Raw genomic sequence first — 19,759 nt, 5'->3', positions numbered from 1 at the left:
TCACTTTCCTCTCTTTCTACATATACACATGCCTTACATCCTCAGTAAAAACTTTTAACTGCTTCTATCAACTTGCCTCCCACACCATGTATTCTTAATACCTTCCACAGAGCATCTCTATCAACTCTATCATGTGCCTTCTCCAGATCCATAAATGCTACATACAAATCCATTTGCTTTTCTAAGTATTTCCCACGTACATTCCTCAAAGCAAACACCTGATCCACACATCCTCTACCACTTCTGAAATCACACTGCTCTTCCCCAATCTGATGCTCTGTACATGCATTCACCCTCACAGTGAATACCCTCCCATATAATTTCCCAGGAATACTCAACAAACTTATACCTCTAAATATATATATATTCATTTGTTATACTTTGTCACTGTCTCTTGCATTAGTGAGTTAGCGCAAGGAAACAGATGAAAGAATGGCCCAACCCACCCACATACACGTGTATATACTTACACGTCCACACGCACATATACATACATATACATCTCAGGGTATACCGATATATACATACACAGACATATACATATATACACATGTACATAATTCATACTTGCTGCCTATATTCATTCCCGTCGCCACCCTGTTGCACATGAAATGACAACCCACTCCCCCCGCACGTACATGAGGTAGCATTAGGAAAAGACAACCAAGGCCCCCTTCATTCACACTCAATCTGTAGCTGTCATGTATAATGTGCCGAAACCACAGCTCCCTTTCCACATCCAGGCCCCACCAAACTTTCCATGGTTTACCCCAGATGCTTCATATGCCCTGGTTCAATCCATTGACAGCATATCAACCCCCATATACCACATTGTTCCAGTTCGCTCTATTCCTTGCACGCCTTTCTTCCTCCTGCATGTTCAAGCCTCAGTTGCTTAAAATCTTTTTCACTCCATCCTTCCACCTCCAATATGGTCTCCCACTTCTCGTTCCCTCCACCTCTGACACAATATCCTGTTTGTCAATCTTTCCTCACTCATTCTCTCCATGTGACCAAACCATTTCAAAACACCCTCTTCTGCTCTCTCAACCACACTCTTTTTATTACGATGCATATCTCTTACCCTTTCATTACTTACTCAATCAAACCACCTCACACCACATATTGTCCTCAGACATCTCATTTCCAACACATCCACCCTCCTCCGCACAACCCTATCTATAGCCCATGCCTTGCAACCATATAACATTGTTGGAACCACTATTCCTTCAAACATACCCATTTTTGCTCTCGGATAACGTTCTTGCCTTCCGCACATTTTTCAGCACTCCCAGAACTTTTGCCCCCTCCCCCCCCACGTGTGCAAGGTAACGCTAGGAAAAGACAACAAAGGCCACATTCGTTCATACTGTCTCTAGCTGTCATGTGTAATGCACCGAAACCACAGCTTCCTTTCCACATCCAGGCCTCATGAAACTTTCCATGGTTTACCCCAGAAGCCTCAAGTGCCCTGGTTCAATCCATTGACAGTACGTCGACCCTGGTATACCACATTGTTCCAATTCACTCTATTCCTTACATGCCTTTCACCCTCCTATATGTTCAGGCCCCGATCGCTCAAAATCTTTTTCACTCCATCCTTCCACCTCCTATTTGGTCTCCCACTTTTCCTCGTTCCCTCTACCTCTGACACATATATCCTCTTTGTCAATCTTTCCTCACTCATTCTCTCTATGTGACCAAACCATTTCAATACATCCTTTTCTGCTCTGTCAACCACACTCTTTTCATTATCTCACATCTCTCTTACCCTTTCATTACTTACTCGATCAAACCACCTCACACCACATATTGTCCTCAAATATCTCATTTCCAATACATCCACCCTCCTCCACACAACCCTATCCATAGCCCATGCTTCGCAACCATATAACATTGTTGGAACCACTATTCCTTCAAACATACCCTTTTTTGCTCTCCGAGATAACGTCCTCGCCTTCCACACATTCTTCAGTGCTCCCAAAACCTTCGCCACCTCCCCCACCCTGTGACTCACTTCCACTTCCATCCGCTGCTAAATCCATTCCCAGTTGTCTAAAACACTTCACTTCCTCCATTTTTTCTCCATTCAAACTTACCTCCCATTTAACTTGTCCCTCAACCCTACTGAACCTAATAACCTTGTCCTTATTCACATTTACTCTCACCTTTCTTCTTTCACACACTTTACCAAACTCAGTCACCAACGTCTGGAGTTTCTCACCTGAATGAGCCACCAGCGGTGTATCATCTGTGAACAGCAACTGACCCACTTCCCAAGCCCTCTCATCCATAACAGACTGTATACTTGCCCCTCTCTCCAAAACTCTTGCATTCACCTCCCTAACAACCCCATCCATAAACAAATTGATCATCCATGGAGAAATTACGCACCCCTACCGCAAACCAATATTCACTGGGAACCAATCACTTTCCTCTCTCCCTACTCATACACATGCCTTACGTCCTCAATAAAAACTTTTCACTGCTTCTAGCAACTTGCCTCCCACGCCATATACTCTTAATACCTTCCACAAAGCATCTCTATCAACTCTATCACATGCCCTCTCCAGATCCATAAATGCTGCATACAAATCTATTTGTTTTTCTAAGTATTTCTCTCAAACATTCACAGCAAACACCTTCCACCCCGCCACACATGAAATAGCATACCCCACCCTGAGAGGTAGCACTAAGAAAAGACAAAAAGGCCAAATTCGTTTACATTCAGTCTCTAGCTGTCATGTGTAATGCACCGAAACCACAGTGCATAGAGAGAGAGAGAGAGAGAGAGAGAGAGAGAGAGAGAGAGAGAGAGAGAGAGAGAGAGAGAGAGAGAGAGAGAGAGAGAGATGAAAGCAAAACAAGGGAAAAGGGGTATAGAGATGGAGTGTGGGTGAGGTTTGGTGGCTACTGACAAGCTTATTAGCAAATGATCATGTGTTGTTTGCTGAGAGTGAAGAGGAATTGCAGAAGGTTGCAAGCGTTTGATGTGTGTAAATGTGAGTTAAAGAAAGCAGTAGTATTTGAAAGGAAACAAAGTGAAAGTATAGGTTTTGCAAAACCTTATAGAGTGAGAGAAGATATACTGAGCTGTGTTATAGATATAGTTAGGGGGAGAAAGATTGTGAAAGATAAATTTGGCAACATGGAAGGAGAGATATGGGAGAAAACAGTACAAGGCAAAAGAGTCATTGGGTTCCATAGTAGAGTAATGAAGATTAGAGTTGTAGGTATGGAAATGGAGAAAGATATAAGGGACAGCATAGTCCTCCCCACCCTGACCCATGCAGCTGAATCATGGACATGGGTTGAGTTACAGATGTCAAGAATCTAGACTGTGTGAATGAGTTAAATGAGAGGAGCATATGGGATGACTAGATGGAATGAAGAAAGTAATGAGGGGGTATATGAGAGAGTTCATATAGTAGGGAAAGCAAATGGAATGAATTCTGGCATGGTAGAGTTAGTGAAACGTATTACTTTGAGGTGGTTTGGGCATGTTGAAAGAATGCTAGATGGGGAGTTAATAAGGAGTGTATGATAGTATAATTAAAGGGATTGGTGTGTGAAGATCACTTGTGACATGAGAAAATAGAGTGGAAAAGTACTGGAGGGAGAGAAATGGGGGAAGTATGCCTGGAATGGTACATGTCAAGGAGGCATGTAAGGACAGGGATAAGTGAAGACTTTTGCCATAGCCATGCCTTTGATGGGAGTACCCAGAGTGAATTAGCATCAGAGGTATAGATAGATACATGCCAATATGCTCTTCTTCCCTATGGTTACTATTTCCATCATATAGTTTCATTTCTACTTGGGGGTTGGTATGGTTAGTTATGGAGTGGCTTGGGTGGGAGGGGTCTTGCGCTGTTGCATAGGAATGAGTGCCAAGCATGTTGAGTTTGTGTTCTGAGGGCACTTAGTTTGTCAGTTGGTTGTTTGGCAATCTTATTGGTGTGGGAACTGAGTGTCATGTGTGAGTCATATGTGATACGTAGAATGATTGGTGTTTTTTTTCCTTGGGAATGATTATCCTTTCTGAGGGACTGTAGGATGTAAGCTGGATTCATGTCTGTGTGGGGTTAAAAGGATGATTGAAGACTTTTGTACATATGCAGATGGTCTCTTCTGGGTGAGTCATTATTCCAGTTTTGTAATGTAATGCCATTTGTTGCTGTTGTGGTGTCAGGGTGTTGTGATGTGATTGTGAGGTTGTCTGCATATGCAAAGACCTTTATGTGGTTTGCTAGAGGTAATGGGAGGTCATGTGTGAAGAGATTGAGGAGGGTTAGAGAAAGAACTGCTCCTTGGGTCACCCCATTGCAGAGTTAAGTGCTTTAGAGATGAAGCCAGTGTGAGTGACTTTGGAATGGTGGATGGCTATGAAATTGGCTAACCACTTTTTGTTATTGTCGTGGAAGGTGATGTCAAGTAATTTTTGTGAGGATGGGTCAGATGCTTTATTGATGTCTATTGCTACAAGTGGTGAGTGTAAGGGGGTTGTGTTTGGGTGTACTAGTCTAGGATATGCTATGAGGTTAGTGTGTAGCATGTTTTTGTAATGGTTGGTCTTGAAATCATGTTAAGTGGATGAGAGTATGATCTGTTTTGTATCCATTTTTCATAGTCTGGATACTTAGAATAGAAATGATTTGCAATGGTTGGAGGAGGGGGCATTGGATGATTTGGAGGGATTTTCTTAGAGATGTTGATGAGGTGTGAGAGTGCATGATCTAGGAGTGGGAATTCACTTATATTGAAGTTTAGGACCTTAGTATCCATGTACTGTATGAAGACTGACTGGTCTGCTTTCCTTTAGTTTATGAAAGTTATTTTGATGGTTGTGTGTACTGTTATCATTATAAGCAGTTGGTCAGAGGACAGCTCTTGGTGTGCTGCTGGCTGTCCATGTGAATAGGGCTAATGAGAATATGATGTGTAGTGAAGTTGGCTGCGGGAGGTGAAGGGTTGCAAGTCTGTTTGGCTGGTTGAATAAGTTGAAGTTATTGAGAGATTATAGTAGGCTTTTGGGCAGTTCACTTTGGAGATCTTAGGGGTGAGTGCTGTGCCATGTTGGATGGTGGATTTTGAAATCTCCACAGAGATAAGTGATGGGTATACCAGTCAAGTTTTGCAGTTAGTGACTATATCTGTAGGGGTATGTGGAGGGGGAGGTATTTAGGTGTTGATTATGGTGTAGTTAGTACAGTACTGTGATGCCAGATAAAGATGCCTGGGGAATGATTTGCAACTCACTGGAATGGAAATGTTATATCTGGACTTAATAGAGACAATGGCTTCATGCGTCAAACCAATAGTGAAAATTTAGGAAGTGCCTGAACAAGTATGGAAGTTCAGCTTTCACTTAAACACATTGGACTTGGGTTGAGGTTGTGTTTAAGTGATTTGAGAGGATCTGTATACCTGGTCCACTGCATGGAATTAGGAACAGATTTATAGATAGATTTTTTTTTTGTATTCCTGTAAGTTATTTAATACTTTAGTTGTGTTTAACTGTATTATATCTTATTACTAGTTATTACATCATCTTCACAACCTAACTGTATTACATCTTATTACTAGTTATTACATCATCTTCACAACCGGGCCATCTACAACCTTGTGGTGATAGGGGATGTGGCAGTAACCAGTGGCCAAGATCGTTTCCTGCATGGCTTTCACTTGGTCAACTCCACCCACCTGTTCCAGTTGTCTACACTTGGTGCTTGTGCCACCACCCTCTCCTTTTGTCCACAGGATGTCAAAAGGTTTGTCAGAGATGTAACAGTATTGTTTATAGGATAAACTATTTGCGTTTCACTAAACTTCTCTGATAACTTGAAACCAGGAGCAGCTGAATATTATTATTTATTTTGCTTTGTCGCTGTCTCCCGCGTTAGTGAGGTAGCGCAAGGAAACAGATGAAAGAATGGCCCAACCCACCCACATACACATGTATATACATACACGTCCACACACGCAAATATACATACTTATACATCTCAACGTATACATATATATACACACACAGACATATACATATATACACATGTACATAATTCATACTGTCTGCCTTTATTCATTCACATCGCCATCTTGCCACACATGAAATAACAACCCCCTTCCCCCTCATGTGTGCGAGGTAGCACTAGGAGAAGACAACAAAGGCCATATTCGTTCACACTCAGTCTCTAGCTGTCAAGTAATAATGCACCGAAACCACAACTCCCTTTCCACATCCAGGCCCCACAGAACTTTCCATGGTTTACCCCAGATGCTTCACATGCCCTGGTTCAATCCATTGACACCACGTCGACCCTGTTATACCACATCATTCCAATTCACTCTATTCCTTGCACGCCTTTCACCCTCCTACATGTTCAGGCCCTGATCACTCAAAATCTTTTTCACTCCATCTTTCCACCTCCAATTTGAATATACATGAGAATATTTATAAGAACATAGTGTAATTTTAACAGTTCAGGTAGAAGGTCCTGGATCTGGAATGTTTGAGAGCTCCATAGAAGGGGATCCTGGGGAAGGAAAGGAAGGTTTGTATGTAGGAGCAGTTCTTTCTTCAACCCCCTTTAGTTTCATTCTACACGACCTCCCATTACCATTAGCAAACTGCAGTATGAAGGTCCTCTCATGTGCAGACAACCTTACAATCGCATCACAATACCCTAATATTACAGAAGCAAAAACAAACATGCAGCTGTGCTTGATTCATTGAGAAAAAATAGCTCACACAGAACAGAATGAATGCATCCCTGCAAAAGTCTTCTATCACCATTTTAACTACAGACAGGCATGTATCCAACCTACACCTTACAGTCGCTTTTTTCTGGATAGTCATTCCCACTCGGCAAAACACCAACAATTCTAGGCATCACATGAAACATACACACATAACATTTATCCATTGCACCAAAGAAAATCAGCATGAAAGTAACATGCAAACCAAATGCCCTCAGAACACTAACTGCCATCACAGTTCATCTGCATCACTCTAATAATGTCTCACATGCCTGGGCATCCACCCTCTCAAAAGCAGATATAACAAAGCTGCAAATCACTTAAAATAGAGCACTCAGATCAGTCACTGGACTCCGAAGAACCACAAACTCTCTTTATCTGCACAAAGAACAAATTTCCTTCTCATATGATATCACCTCAGTACGCTTGGCATTCTTTTCTCTGCAAAACACTAGACCCTTCCCCATCCACACCAGTCCAAATATAACCACTGACTCCCAAGTAGAAATAAAAACCTTACTCATGCTTCACATTTCAACAACCTTCACTCATAGATCCTGTAACCTCCAATACCACACTGCACTGACAGAACATATTACAAAACTCACTTTGCACACCACCTTGACCCAGACACCCTACATCTGCCATTCCATCATGGTAAATATAGCTAAAGTGGTTAGTTAAAGATTAGAGGTGTAAAGCACACCAGAAGGTGGGGGTTAGAGGAATTTAATTCCTAGGACTCTTATGGGACATCCTAGGGAAGAAAGAGTTTTTCATTCTTCAAAAGTCACCTTTTTTTGTGATGTATCACGATGATCTTTTTTTTATTGCAAACCAGGATGCTAGAGGACATGTGCAGCACAGGAAATTGAGTTAGTTGTGTTTTTGCTAATACTTCTGGTGTTGAAGGATCTTTTTAGTCTTTTGAAGATGTCTTCCCAGAGCCTTAGGATGGTATTTATACTGGGCTTCAAGATTTATGAATTCAGCAAAGGATTTTTAATGATTTTTTTAATTTCATCTTTTCCAGGTTTTGTTAAAATCTGGATTAATCTATCATATTTTAAGATATTATTGTATTATGTTTTAATGGCCATGCACCAATATGAATAAACTGAGTTTATTAATTAGGAAATTTTAGTGACGTTGATTTCATTTATTTTTGCTAAGTTTGTTTACTTCCTGTTTTTCAGATATTTCATCTTAATGGTTCAGGAGATATCTACCAGTCTTTTTACATATTTTCATTCTATAATCTTCAATTCTGATTGAAATTATGTCAGTTTCATTATTATTTCTTCCCCAGGCTTGCCATTGGTTCACAGGAGAACAATATTAGACTTCTGAATTTGGGAGGTAAACTTCCTTTGCACACTCAGGTTGTGTGGCAGAACATCAAAGGAAAGATTTTATCTGTAAGTTCTCTTTGATTTATTTGTTACATTATAGGTAGTTGATCAATTGGCTTATGAGAATCAAAATTCCTCTGGTGTATCTATAAACTTTATGATTAAAATCACCCATTATCAGAACATTATCATTTCTGAGAAGTACATGTTTCACTGCTTCATGTATCATCCTAATTATTCCTTGGTTGTTTTCATTGTATGTTTGTTCTTGGTGATAAAAATTCTTTGGAAAATTATATGATACCAACACTACCATGCACTTCTTCCCTGTAGTTACAGTCTGTATATAACTCTGGTGCCCATTCTCATTAGAACTCCCTGAAAGGGGTGGCCATGGCAGTAGAGTCTCCATAGCCAGTGAACTCCAGTGCAGCTTCCTAACCTTTTGTGCCTTGCCCTTAACAGGCCACTGGCAGAGGGCTACTCTAGTGCAGTGTTTGCTGAGGCCCTTACCTATTGTTCCTACTCACTACTATCACCTAATGCTCCTACCTAATGTTTGTACTTACTATTTCTACCTAATGTTTCAACCTAATGCTCCTGCCTAAATGCTTCTACTTACTACATTTATCTGTTTCTCTCAACATTTTGTCAAAAGGCAGGGCTAGCATATAGTGCTGATTGCTGGAAAATCTAGAGTTACTAAGAATGAGCTGTGTGAGTTAAGTTTTGTCAAGTGCTATGTATCACAAGGAGATTTTGTTTATTTGTGGACAGAATGTTTGTTGTCCACATGTGGGTGAGGCAGAAAGGAAAGACAGCTACCTGGGTCATAGGAGTGCTACCTGACAATTACTGAAGTGCTGGCTCACCATGCAGGGGTCACTAACCCTCCCGATACCCAGGCAGTTGGCACTATTAACATACCTCCATGGTCGATGGCTGCTTACCACCTACCATCTTTCATCAACCAGGCCATAAACTCCCTTGACAGCTGTTTCCAAAAGTTCATATTATTCTTTCATCAGCTTCACCTTATTTAGAGTCAGAGGAGGATGCTGAAAGAGAATGTTAGTAATTTTAAACTTTAGTTTTTGATGGAGGTGGGTTGTCACAGTGTAATAGTTTAATTGGTGAAGAATTGGAAGCTTTGAATGAGTTTTGTTTGGATATAAAACTTGCTCAGGTTGGTGGTGGTGGGAAAGCTGACTTTGAGAGCAGGGATTTACAAGGGAGCAAACTTGGGGGTTCACTGAAAGCCTTTAGTAATAAAAAGAAAATATGTGTGGTGTGCACAGTTACCATGCATAAGGTAATACTTACCCTAGTTCTGATGTGTCTCTGGGAACTTCCTAAGAGTCCATGGGGAAAATGAAACAAGTTAAGTTTCCAAGTGCACTTTCGTGTAATAATCACATCAGGGGAGACACGAGAGAAATATGACAGTCAGTTGATATATAATATAATATAGATATTGCCACAGAAAATACCACTGATAGAATGAAATAAATATCAATAGATATCATCCAGATCTTTGTGATGAATGTTAAATATTGCAAGTGTAATGAGAGATTTTAACTATGTATAATGTTTCTTGTACATTAGCATATTACTGGGAAGATGTGCTGAAGATGAAGCAAGATAAAGTTCAGTAATTTCAAGAGAATCAGTCTGTCCTGGTTGTCTTAGTTTTTTGGTGCTTAACATTTGGTGAAGTAAGGCATTTACATCATATGTTTTAATTTAATGAAAGTATTTTTCCATATTTTCAGTAATTTTAGATATTTTTATGTTACACATGATGTTCTGGAAGGAAGTAAATAAAGTGCGTAAGACAAGGGAGCAAATGGGAACTTCAGTGAAGGGCGCAAATGGGGAGGTGATAACAAGTAGTGGTGATGTGAGAAGGAGATGGAGTGAGTATTTTGAAGGTTTGTTGAATGTGTTTGATGATAGAGTGGCAGATATAGGGTGTTTTGGTCGAGGTGGTGTGCAAAGTGAGAGGGTTAGGGAAAATGATTTGGTAAAGAGAGAAGAGGTAGTGAAAGCTTTGCGGAAGATGAAAGCCGGCAAGGCAGCAGGTTTGGATGGTATTGCAGTGGAATTTATTAAAAAAGGGGGTGACTGTATTGTTGACTGGTTGGTAAGGTTATGTAATGTATGTATGACTCATGGTGAGGTGCCTGAGGATTGGCGGAATGCGTGCATAGTGCCATTGTACAAAGGCAAAGGGGATAAGAGTGAGTGCTCAGATTACAGAGGTATAAGTTTGTTGATATCATCCAGATCTTTGTGATGAATGTTAAATATGTTGAATGTTGAATGTTTATAGTTGTGTTACTGGAGTGATACTTTTCATGCATGGTGTTTTGACAAGAAAATAGTGAAGTTGGAGAAAAATGTAGCTTAGACATTGAAGCTTATTGATTCAGTGGTGAAATTGATGAGAACTGCTATTGACGTTTGTGTGAATAAATTGTACATTTCCTTTTCCATAGCCAGAGGTTGAACCATTATGTGACGTTCATTTTTTCATTCATTTCAAGCTAAAATTTTGTTTTCTAAATTGTTTCTTACATTTTTCATATGTATATATATGTGTGTGTGTGTGTGTGTGTGTGCGTGTGTGTGTGTGTGTGTGTGTGTGTGTGTGTGTGTGTGTGTATATATATGTATATTATCCCTGGGGATAGGGGTGAAAGAATACTTCCCACGTATTCCTCGCGTGTCGTAGAAAGCGACTAGAGGGGACGGGAGCGGGGGGCCGGAAATCCTCCCCTCCTTGTATGAACTTTCTAAAATGGGAAACAGAAGAAGGAGTCACGCGGGGAGTGCTCATCCTCCTCGAAGGCTCAGAGTGGGGTGCCTAAATGTGTGTGGATGTAACCAAGATGTGAAAAAAGGAGAGATAGGTAGTATGTTTGAGGAAAGGAACCTGGATATTTTGGCTCTGAGTGAAACGAAGCTCAAGGGTAAAGGGGAAGAGTGGTTTGGAAATGTCTGGGGAGTGAAGTCAGGGGTTAGTGAGAGGACAAGAGCAAGGGAAGGAGTAGCAATACTCCTGAAACAGGAGTTGTGGGAGTATGTGATAGAATGTAAGAAAGTAAATTCTCGATTAATATGGGTAAAATTGAAAGTTGATGGAGAGAGGTGGGTGATTATTGGTGCATATGCACCTGGGCATGAGAAGAAAGATCATGAGAGGCAAGTGTTTTGGGAGCAGCTAAATGAGTGTGTTAGCGGTTTTGATGCACGAGACCGGGTTATAGTGATGGGTGATTTGAATGCAAAGGTGAGTAATGTGACAGTTGAGGGAATAATTGGTATGCATGGGGTGTTCAGTGTTGTAAATGGAAATGGTGAAGAGCTTGTAGATTTATGTGCTGAAAAAGGACTGATGATTGGGAATACCTGGTTTAAAAAGCGAGATATACATAAGTATACTTATGTAAGTAGGAGAGATGGCCAGAGAGCGTTATTGGATTACGTGTTAATTGACAGGCGTGCGAAAGAGAGACTTTTGGATGTCAATGTGCTGAGAGGTGCAACTGGAGGGATGTCTGATCATTATCTTGTGGAGGCTAAGGTGAAGATTAGTATGGGTTTTCAGAAAAGAAAAGTGAGTGTTGGGGTGAAGAAGGTGGTGAGAGTAAGTGAGCTTGGGAAGGAGACCTGTGTGAAGAAGTATCAGGAGAGACTGTGTACAGAATGGAAAAAGGTGAGAACAATGGAAGTAAGGGGAGTGGGGGAGGAATGGGATGTATTTAGGGAATCAGTGATGGATTGCGCAAAAGATGCTTGTGGCATGAGAAGAGTGGGAGGTGGGCTGTTTAGAAAGGGTAGTGAGTGGTGGGATGAAGAAGTAAGAGTATTAGTGAAAGAGAAGAGAGAGGCATTTGGACGATTTTTGCAGGGAAAAAATGCAATTGAGTGGGAGAAGTATAAAAGAAAGAGACAGGAGGTCAAGAGAAAGGTGCAAGAGGTGAAAAAAAGGGCAAATGAGAGTTGGGGTGAGAGACTATCATTAAATTTTAGGGAGAATAAAAAGATGTTCTGGAAGGAGGTAAATAGGGTGCGTAAGACAAGGGAGCAAATGGGAACTTCAGTGAAGGGCGTAAATGGGGAGGTGATAACAAGTAGTGGTGATGTGAGAAGGAGATGGAATGAGTATTTTGAAGGTTTGTTGAATGTGTCTGATGACAGAGTGGCAGAAATAGGGTGTTTGGGTCGAGGTGGTGTGCAAAGTGAGAGGGTTAGGGAAAATGATTTGGTAAACAGAGAAGAGGTAGTAAAAGCTTTGCGGAAGATGAAAGCCGGCAAGGCAGCAGGTTTGGATGGTATTGCAGTGGAATTTATTAAAAAAGGGGGTGACTGTATTGTTGACTGGTTGGTAAGATTATTTAATGTATGTATGACTCATGATGAGGTGCCTGAGGATTGGCGGAATGCGTGCATAGTGCCATTGTACAAAGGCAAAGGGGATAAGAGTGAGTGCTCAAATTACAGAGGTATAAGTTTATTGAGTATTCCTGGTAAATTATATGGGAGGGTGTTGATTGAGAGGGTGAAGGCATGTACAGAGCATCAGATTGGGGAAGAGCAGTGTGGTTTCAGAAGTGGTAGAGGATGTGTGGATCAGGTGTTTGCTTTGAAGAATGTATGTGAGAAATACTTAGAAAAGCAAATGGATTTGTATGTGCATTTATGGATCTGGAGAAGGCATATGATAGAGTTGATAGAGATGCTCTGTGGAAGGTATTAAGAATATATGGTGTGGGAGGCAAGTTGTTAGAAGCAGTGAAAAGTTTTTATCGAGGATGTAAGGCGTGTGTACGTGTAGGAAGAGAGGAAAGTGATTGGTTCTCAGTGAATGTAGGTTTGCGGCAGGGGTGTGTGATGTCTCCATGGTTGTTTAATTTGTTTATGGATGGGGTTGTTAGGGAGGTGAATGCAAGAGTCTTGGAAAGAGGGGCAAGTATGAAGTCTGTTGGGGAGGAGAGAGCTTGGGAAGTGAGTCAGTTGTTGTTCGCTGATGATACAGCGCTGGTGGCGGATTCATGTGAGAAACTGCAGAAGCTGGTGAGTGAGTTTGGTAAAGTGTGTGGAAGAAGAAAGTTAAGAGTAAATGTGAATAAGAGCAAGGTTATTAGGTACAGTAGGGTTGAGGGTCAAGTCAATTGGGAGGTGAGTTTGAATGGAGAAAAACTGGAGGAAGTGAAGTGTTTTAGATATCTGGGAGTGGATCTGTCAGCGGATGGAACCATGGAAGCGGAAGTGGATCATAGGGTGGGGGAGGGGGCGAAAATTTTGGGAGCCTTGAAAAATGTGTGGAAGTCGAGAACATTATCCCGGAAAGCAAAAATGGGTATGTTTGAAGGAATAGTGGTTCCAACAATGTTGTATGGTTGCGAGGCGTGGGCTATGGATAGAGTTGTGCGCAGGAGGATGGATGTGCTGGAAATGAGATGTTTGAGGACAATGTGTGGTGTGAGGTGGTTTGATCGAGTAAGTAACGTAAGGGTAAGAGAGATGTGTGGAAATAAAAAGAGCGTGGTTGAGAGAGCAGAAGAGGGTGTTTTGAAATGGTTTGGGCACATGGAGAGAATGAGTGAGGAAAGATTGACCAAGAGGATATATGTGTCGGAGGTGAAGGGAACGAGGAGAAGAGGGAGACCAAATTGGAGGTGGAAAGATGGAGTGAAAAGGATTTTGTGTGATCGGGGCCTGAACATGCAGGAGGGTGAAAGGAGGGCAAGGAATAGAGTGAATTGGAGCGATGTGGTATACAGGGGTTGACGTGCTGTCAGTGGATTGAATCAAGGCATGTGAAGCGTCCGGGGTAAACCATGGAAAGCTGTGTAGGTATGTATATTTGCGTGTGTGGACGTGTGTATGTACATGTGTATGGGGGGGGTTGGGCCATTTCTTTCGTCTGTTTCCTTGCGCTACCTCGCAAACGCGGGAGACAGCGACAAAGTATAAAAAAAAAAAAAAAAAAGTTTGTTGAGTATTCCTGGTAAATTATATGGGAGGGTATTGATTGAGAGGGTGAAGGCATGTACAGAGCATCAGATTGGGGAAGAGCAGTGTGGTTTCAGAAGTGGTAGAGGATGTGTGGATCAGGTGTTTGCTTTGAAGAATGTATGTGAGAAATACTTAGAAAAGCAAATGGATTTGTATGTAGCATTTATGGATCTGGCTAAGGCATATGATAGAGTTGATAGAGAAGCTCTGTGGAAGGTATTAAGAATATATGGTGTGGGAGGAAAGTTGTTAGAAGCAGTGAAAAGTTTTTATCGAGGATGTAAGGCATGTGTACGTGTAGGAAGAGAGGAAAGTGATTGGTTCTCAGTGAATGTAGGTTTGCGGCAGGGGTGTGTGATGTCTCCATTGTTGTTTAATTTGTTTATGGATGGGGTTGTTAGGGAGGTAAATGCAAGAGTTTTGGAAAGAGGGGCAAGTATGAAGTCTGTTGGGGATGAGAGAGCTTGGGAAGTGAGTCAGTTGTTGTTCGCTGATGATACAGCGCTGGTGGCTGATTCATGTGAGAAACTGCAGAAGCTGGTGACTGAGTTTGGAAAAGTGTGTGGAAGAAGAAAGTTAAGAGTAAATGTGAATAAGAGCAAGGTTATTAGGTACAGTAGGGTTGAGGGTCAAGTCAATTGGGAGGTAAGTTTGAATGGAGAAAAACTGGAGGAAGTGAAGTGTTTTAGATATCTGGGAGTGGATCTGGCAGCGGATGGAACCATGGAAGCGGAAGTGGATCATAGGGTGGGGGAGGGGGCGAAAATCCTGGGGGCCTTGAAGAATGTGTGGAAGTCGAGAACATTATCTCGGAAAGCAAAAATGGGTATGTTTGAAGGAATAGTGGTTCCAACAATGTTGTATGGTTGCGAGGCGTGGGCTATGGATAGAGTTGTGCGCAGGAGGATGGATGTGCTGGAAATGAGATGTTTGAGGACAATGTGTGGTGTGAGGTGGTTTGATCGAGTGAGTAACGTAAGGGTAAGAGAGATGTGTGGAAATATAAAGAGTGTGGTTGAGAGAGCAGAAGAGGGTGTTTTGAAGTGGTTTGGGCACATGGAGAGGATGAGTGAGGAAAGATTGACCAAGAGGATATATGTGTCGGAGGTGGAGGGAACAAGGAGAAGAGGGAGACCAAATTGGAGGTGGAAAGATGGAGTGAAAAAGATTTTGTGTGATCGGGGCCTGAACATGCAGGAGAGTGAAAGGAGGGCAAGGAATAGAGTGAATTGGAGCGATGTGGTATACCGGGGTTGACGTGCTGTCAGTGGATTGAAGCAAGGCATGTGAAGCGTCTGGGGTAAACCATGGAAAGCTGTGTAGGTATGTATATTTGCGTGTGTGGACGTATGTATATACATGTGTATGGGGGGGTTGGGCCATTTCTTTCGTCTGTTTCCTTGCGCTACCTCACAAACGCGGGAGACAGCGACAAAGTATAATAATAATAATAAATAAAATGATGTATATGAATGTGTATATATATATATATATATATATATATATATGTGTATGTGTGTGTATGTGTGTGTGTGTATGTATATATATATATATATATATATATATATATTTTTATATATATATAAAAAAATATATATATTTTTTTTTTTTGCTTTGTCGCTGTCTCCCGCGATTGTGAGGTAGCGCAAGGAAACAGACGAAAGAAGTGGCCCAACCCACCCCCATACACATGTATATACATATGTCCACACACGCAAATATACATACCTACACAGCTTTCCATGGTTTACCCCAGACGCTTCACATGCCCTGATTCAATCCACTGACAGCACGTCAACCCCGGTATACCACATCGATCCAATTCACTCTATTCCTTGCCCTCCTTTCACCCTTCTGCATGTTCAGGCCCCGATCACACAAAATCTTTTTCATTCCATCTTTCCACCTCCAATTTGGTCTCCCACTTCTCCTCGTTCCCTCCACCTCCGACACATATATCCTCTTGGTCAATCTTTCCTCACTCATTCTCTCCATGTGCCCAAACCATTTCAAAACACCCTCTTCTGCTCTCTCAACCACGCTCTTTTTATTTCCACACATCTCTCTTACCCTTACGTTACTTACTCGATCAAACCACCTCACACCACACATTGTCCTCAAACATCTCATTTCCAGTACATCCACCCTCCTCTGCACAACTCTATCTACAGCCCATGCCCCGCAACCATATAACATTGTTGGAACCACTATTCGTTCAAACATACCCATTTTTGCTTTCCGAGATAATGTTCTTGACTTCCACACATTCTTCAAGGCCCCCAGAACTTTCGCCCCCTCCCCCACCCTATGATTCACTTCCGCTTCCATGGGTCCATCTGCTCCCAAATCCACTACCAGATTTCTAAAACACTTCACTTCCTCCAGGTTTCTCCATTCAAACTTACCTCCCAATTGACTTGTCCCTCAGTCTTACTGTACCTAATAACCTTGCTCTTATTCACATTTACTCTTAACTTTCTTCTTTCACACACTTTACCAAACTCAGTCACCAGCTTCTGCAGTTTCTCACACGAATCAGCCACCAGCGCTGTACCATCAGTGAACAACAACTGACTCACTCCCCAAGCTCTCTCATCCACAACAGACTGCACACTTGCCCCTCTTTCCAAAACTCTTGCATTCACCTCCCTAACAACCCCATCCATAAACAAATTAAACAACCATAGAGACATCACACACCCCTGCCGCAAACCAACACTCACTGAGAACCAATCACTTTCCTCTCTTCCTACACGTACACATGCCTTACATCCTCGATAAAAACTTTTCACTGCTTCTAACAACTTGCCTCCCACACCATATATTCTTAATACCTTCCACAGAGCATCTCTATCAACTCTATCATATGCCCTCTCCAGATCCATAAATGCTACATACAAATCCATTTGCTTTTCTAAGTATTTCTCACATACATTCTTCAAAGCAAACACCTGATCCATACATCCTCCACCACTTCTGAAACCACACTGCCCTTCCCCAATCTGATGCTCTCTATATGCTTTCACCCTCTCAATCAATACCTTCCCATATAATTTCCCAGGAATACTCAACAAACTTATACCTCTTTAATTTGAGCACTCACTTTTAACCCCTTTGCCGTTGTACAGTGGCACTTTACAAGCATTCCGCCAATCCTCAGTCACCTCACCATGAGTCATACATACATTAAATAACCTCACCAACCAGGAGGGTGCACTGAAATGGTTTGGTCACATGGAGAGAATGAGTGAGGAAAGATTGAGAAAGAGGGTATATATGTCAGAGGTGGAGGGAATGAAGAGAAGTGGGAGACGAAATTTGAGGTGGAAGGATGGAGTGAAAGAAATTTTGAGTAATTGGGACCTGAGCATACTGGAGGGTGAAAGGTGTGCAAGGAATAGAGTGAATTGGAACGATGTGGTATACCATGGTCAACGTGCTGTCAATGGATTGAACCAAGGCATGCGAAGCATCTTGGGTAAACCATGGAAAGTTTTGTGAGGCCTGGATGTGGAAAGGGAACTGTGGTTTCAGTGCATTACACATGACAACTAGAGACTGAGTGTGATTGAATGTGGCCTTTGTTGTCTTTTCCTAGTGCTACATTGCATGCTTGGGGGGTAGGGGGGTGCTGTTTTTTCATTTGTTGTGGGGTGGCTATGGGAATGGATAAAGGCAGCAAGTATGAGTTATGTACATGTGTATATATGTACATGTCTGTATGTATATGTTTGTAGACATTGAAATGTATAGGTATGTATATGTGCATGTGTGGGTGTGTATGTATATACACAACTATTTGTAGAGAAAGATAACTGTGTTAGGATAATTGAAATTTTGAGAATAGATAAAGAGTAAAGATGAGAAGGAATTGTGATGTGAAAAAGTTTCAGAAAGATGCATGGATGAGTCTTTTAGAAAGGTATGGTCTTGCATAATATATGTCAGATGAGAGGTAGAATGTGGAAAAATTGGGTAAATGTAGTGTGAAATATGATGAAGGCTAAGTTTACTTCATATGATGCCAAAGAAGTGGTCTGGGACTGAATGCATTGAAATCGTTTTGTGTTTGAGGTGAGGTGGATGGAGCTATTGGTCACACTTAAAGATTCAGGTTAGTGTGCAAAGTATAAAAGTACATCACAGTTATATGGGCGTGGATGATCATGTTTCACATAACACATTAGGCATAAGTTGGTGTGTATGGATAATCTTCGAGGTTCTGTGCACCATTTCTGCCATACAGAATTAGAAATGGATTTATTGCAACTAGGTAGACAAATAGACAGCATGTGCAACTAAAGAAATGGAAGGCCTTGGGAAGAAAAAAGACTAGAAAAGGAAAATTCTTTTTCAAGATTTCCCTGCTTTGGTAGGTGAAAGCATTTAGTATACTTGCTATTAATGAGGTGAAGGAATTTCATGTTTTTGTTATCACTAACTTGACAGGCTTTTTAGTATTGTAATTTTGATTTTTCTTTTCTTCTCATTTTTTTGTGCACCAATACATCGGTAAAAAAAACTTTTTCCAACAGCTTTCATGGCATCCAGCTCATGAGGGTCGATTACTCTTTGGCACTGGATCAGGCCAGGTGGGATGGACAGATGTTTCTAGTGGTCGTGTAACAACTTTTGCATACTACCATCAGAAGGCAGTATATAAGGTTGAGTGGGCACCTTCTGTCTGTCCTCAGCGCACAGGTTAGTTAAAAGTTAAGGTTGCAATTGTTATATGTATTTTATTTTCTTTCTTTATTGTACAAAGGCAAAGGGGATAAGAGTGAGTGCTCAAATTACAGAGGTATAAGTTGTTGAGTATTCCTGGTAAATTATATGGGAGGGTATTGATGGAGAGGGTGAAGGCATGTACAGAGCATCAGATTGGGGAAGAGCAGTGTGGTTTCAGAAGTGGTAGAGGATGTGTGGATCAGGTGTTTGCTGTGAAGAATGTATGTGAGAAATACTTAGAAAAGCAAATGGATTTGTATGTAGCATTTATGGATCTGGAGAAGGCATATGATAGAGTTGATAGAGATGCTCTGTGGAAGGTATTAAGAATATATGGTGTGGGAGGCAAGTTGTTAGAAGCAGTGAAAAGTTTTTATCGAGGATGTAAGGCATGTGTACGTGTAGGAAGAGAGGAAAGTGATTGGTTCTCAGTGAATGTAGGTTTGTGGCAGGGGTGTGTGATGTCTCCATGGTTGTTTAATTTGTTTATGGATGGGGTTGTTAGGGAGGTGAATGCAAGAGTTTTGGAAAGAGGGGCAAGTATGAAGTCTGTTGTGGATGAGAGAGCTTGGGAAGTGAGTCAGTTGTTGTTCGCTGATGACACAGTGCTGGTGGCTGATTCATGTGAGAAACTGCAGAAGCTGGTGACTGAGTTTGGTAAAGTGTGTTAAAGAAGAAAGTTCTGAGTAAATGTGAATAAGAGCAAGGTTATTAGGTACAGTAGGGTTGAGGGTCAAGTCAATTGGGAGGTAAGTTTGAATGGAGAAAAACTGGAGGAAGTAAAGTGTTTTAGATATCTGGGAGTGGATCTGGCAGTGGATGGAACCATGGAAGCAGAAGTGAATCATAGGGTGGGGGAGGGGGCGAAAATCCTGGGAGCCTTGAAGAATGTGTGG

The 19,759-nt window shown here is 41.5% G+C and overlaps 1 protein-coding gene across 1 annotated transcript in view; it reads left to right on the top strand.

Moving 5' to 3' along the window:
• Nucleotides 1–19,759, top strand: part of LOC139755855 (gem-associated protein 5-like) — a 116,242-nt gene that overhangs the window by 33,759 nt on the left and 62,724 nt on the right. Inside the window, exons 8-10 of the mRNA XM_071674483.1 lie at nt 5,587–5,771; nt 8,069–8,177; nt 18,671–18,836. Of these exons, the coding sequence (XP_071530584.1) occupies nt 5,587–5,771; nt 8,069–8,177; nt 18,671–18,836 (460 nt within the window). The remainder of the gene's footprint in view (nt 1–5,586; nt 5,772–8,068; nt 8,178–18,670; nt 18,837–19,759) is intronic.

Source organism: Panulirus ornatus, chromosome 2 (genome assembly GCF_036320965.1).
Source record: "Panulirus ornatus isolate Po-2019 chromosome 2, ASM3632096v1, whole genome shotgun sequence".
NCBI lineage: Eukaryota > Metazoa > Arthropoda > Malacostraca > Decapoda > Palinuridae > Panulirus > Panulirus ornatus.
The sequence above is the reverse complement of the archived record's forward strand: the minus strand, read 5'-3'. Positions and strand labels throughout refer to the sequence as shown.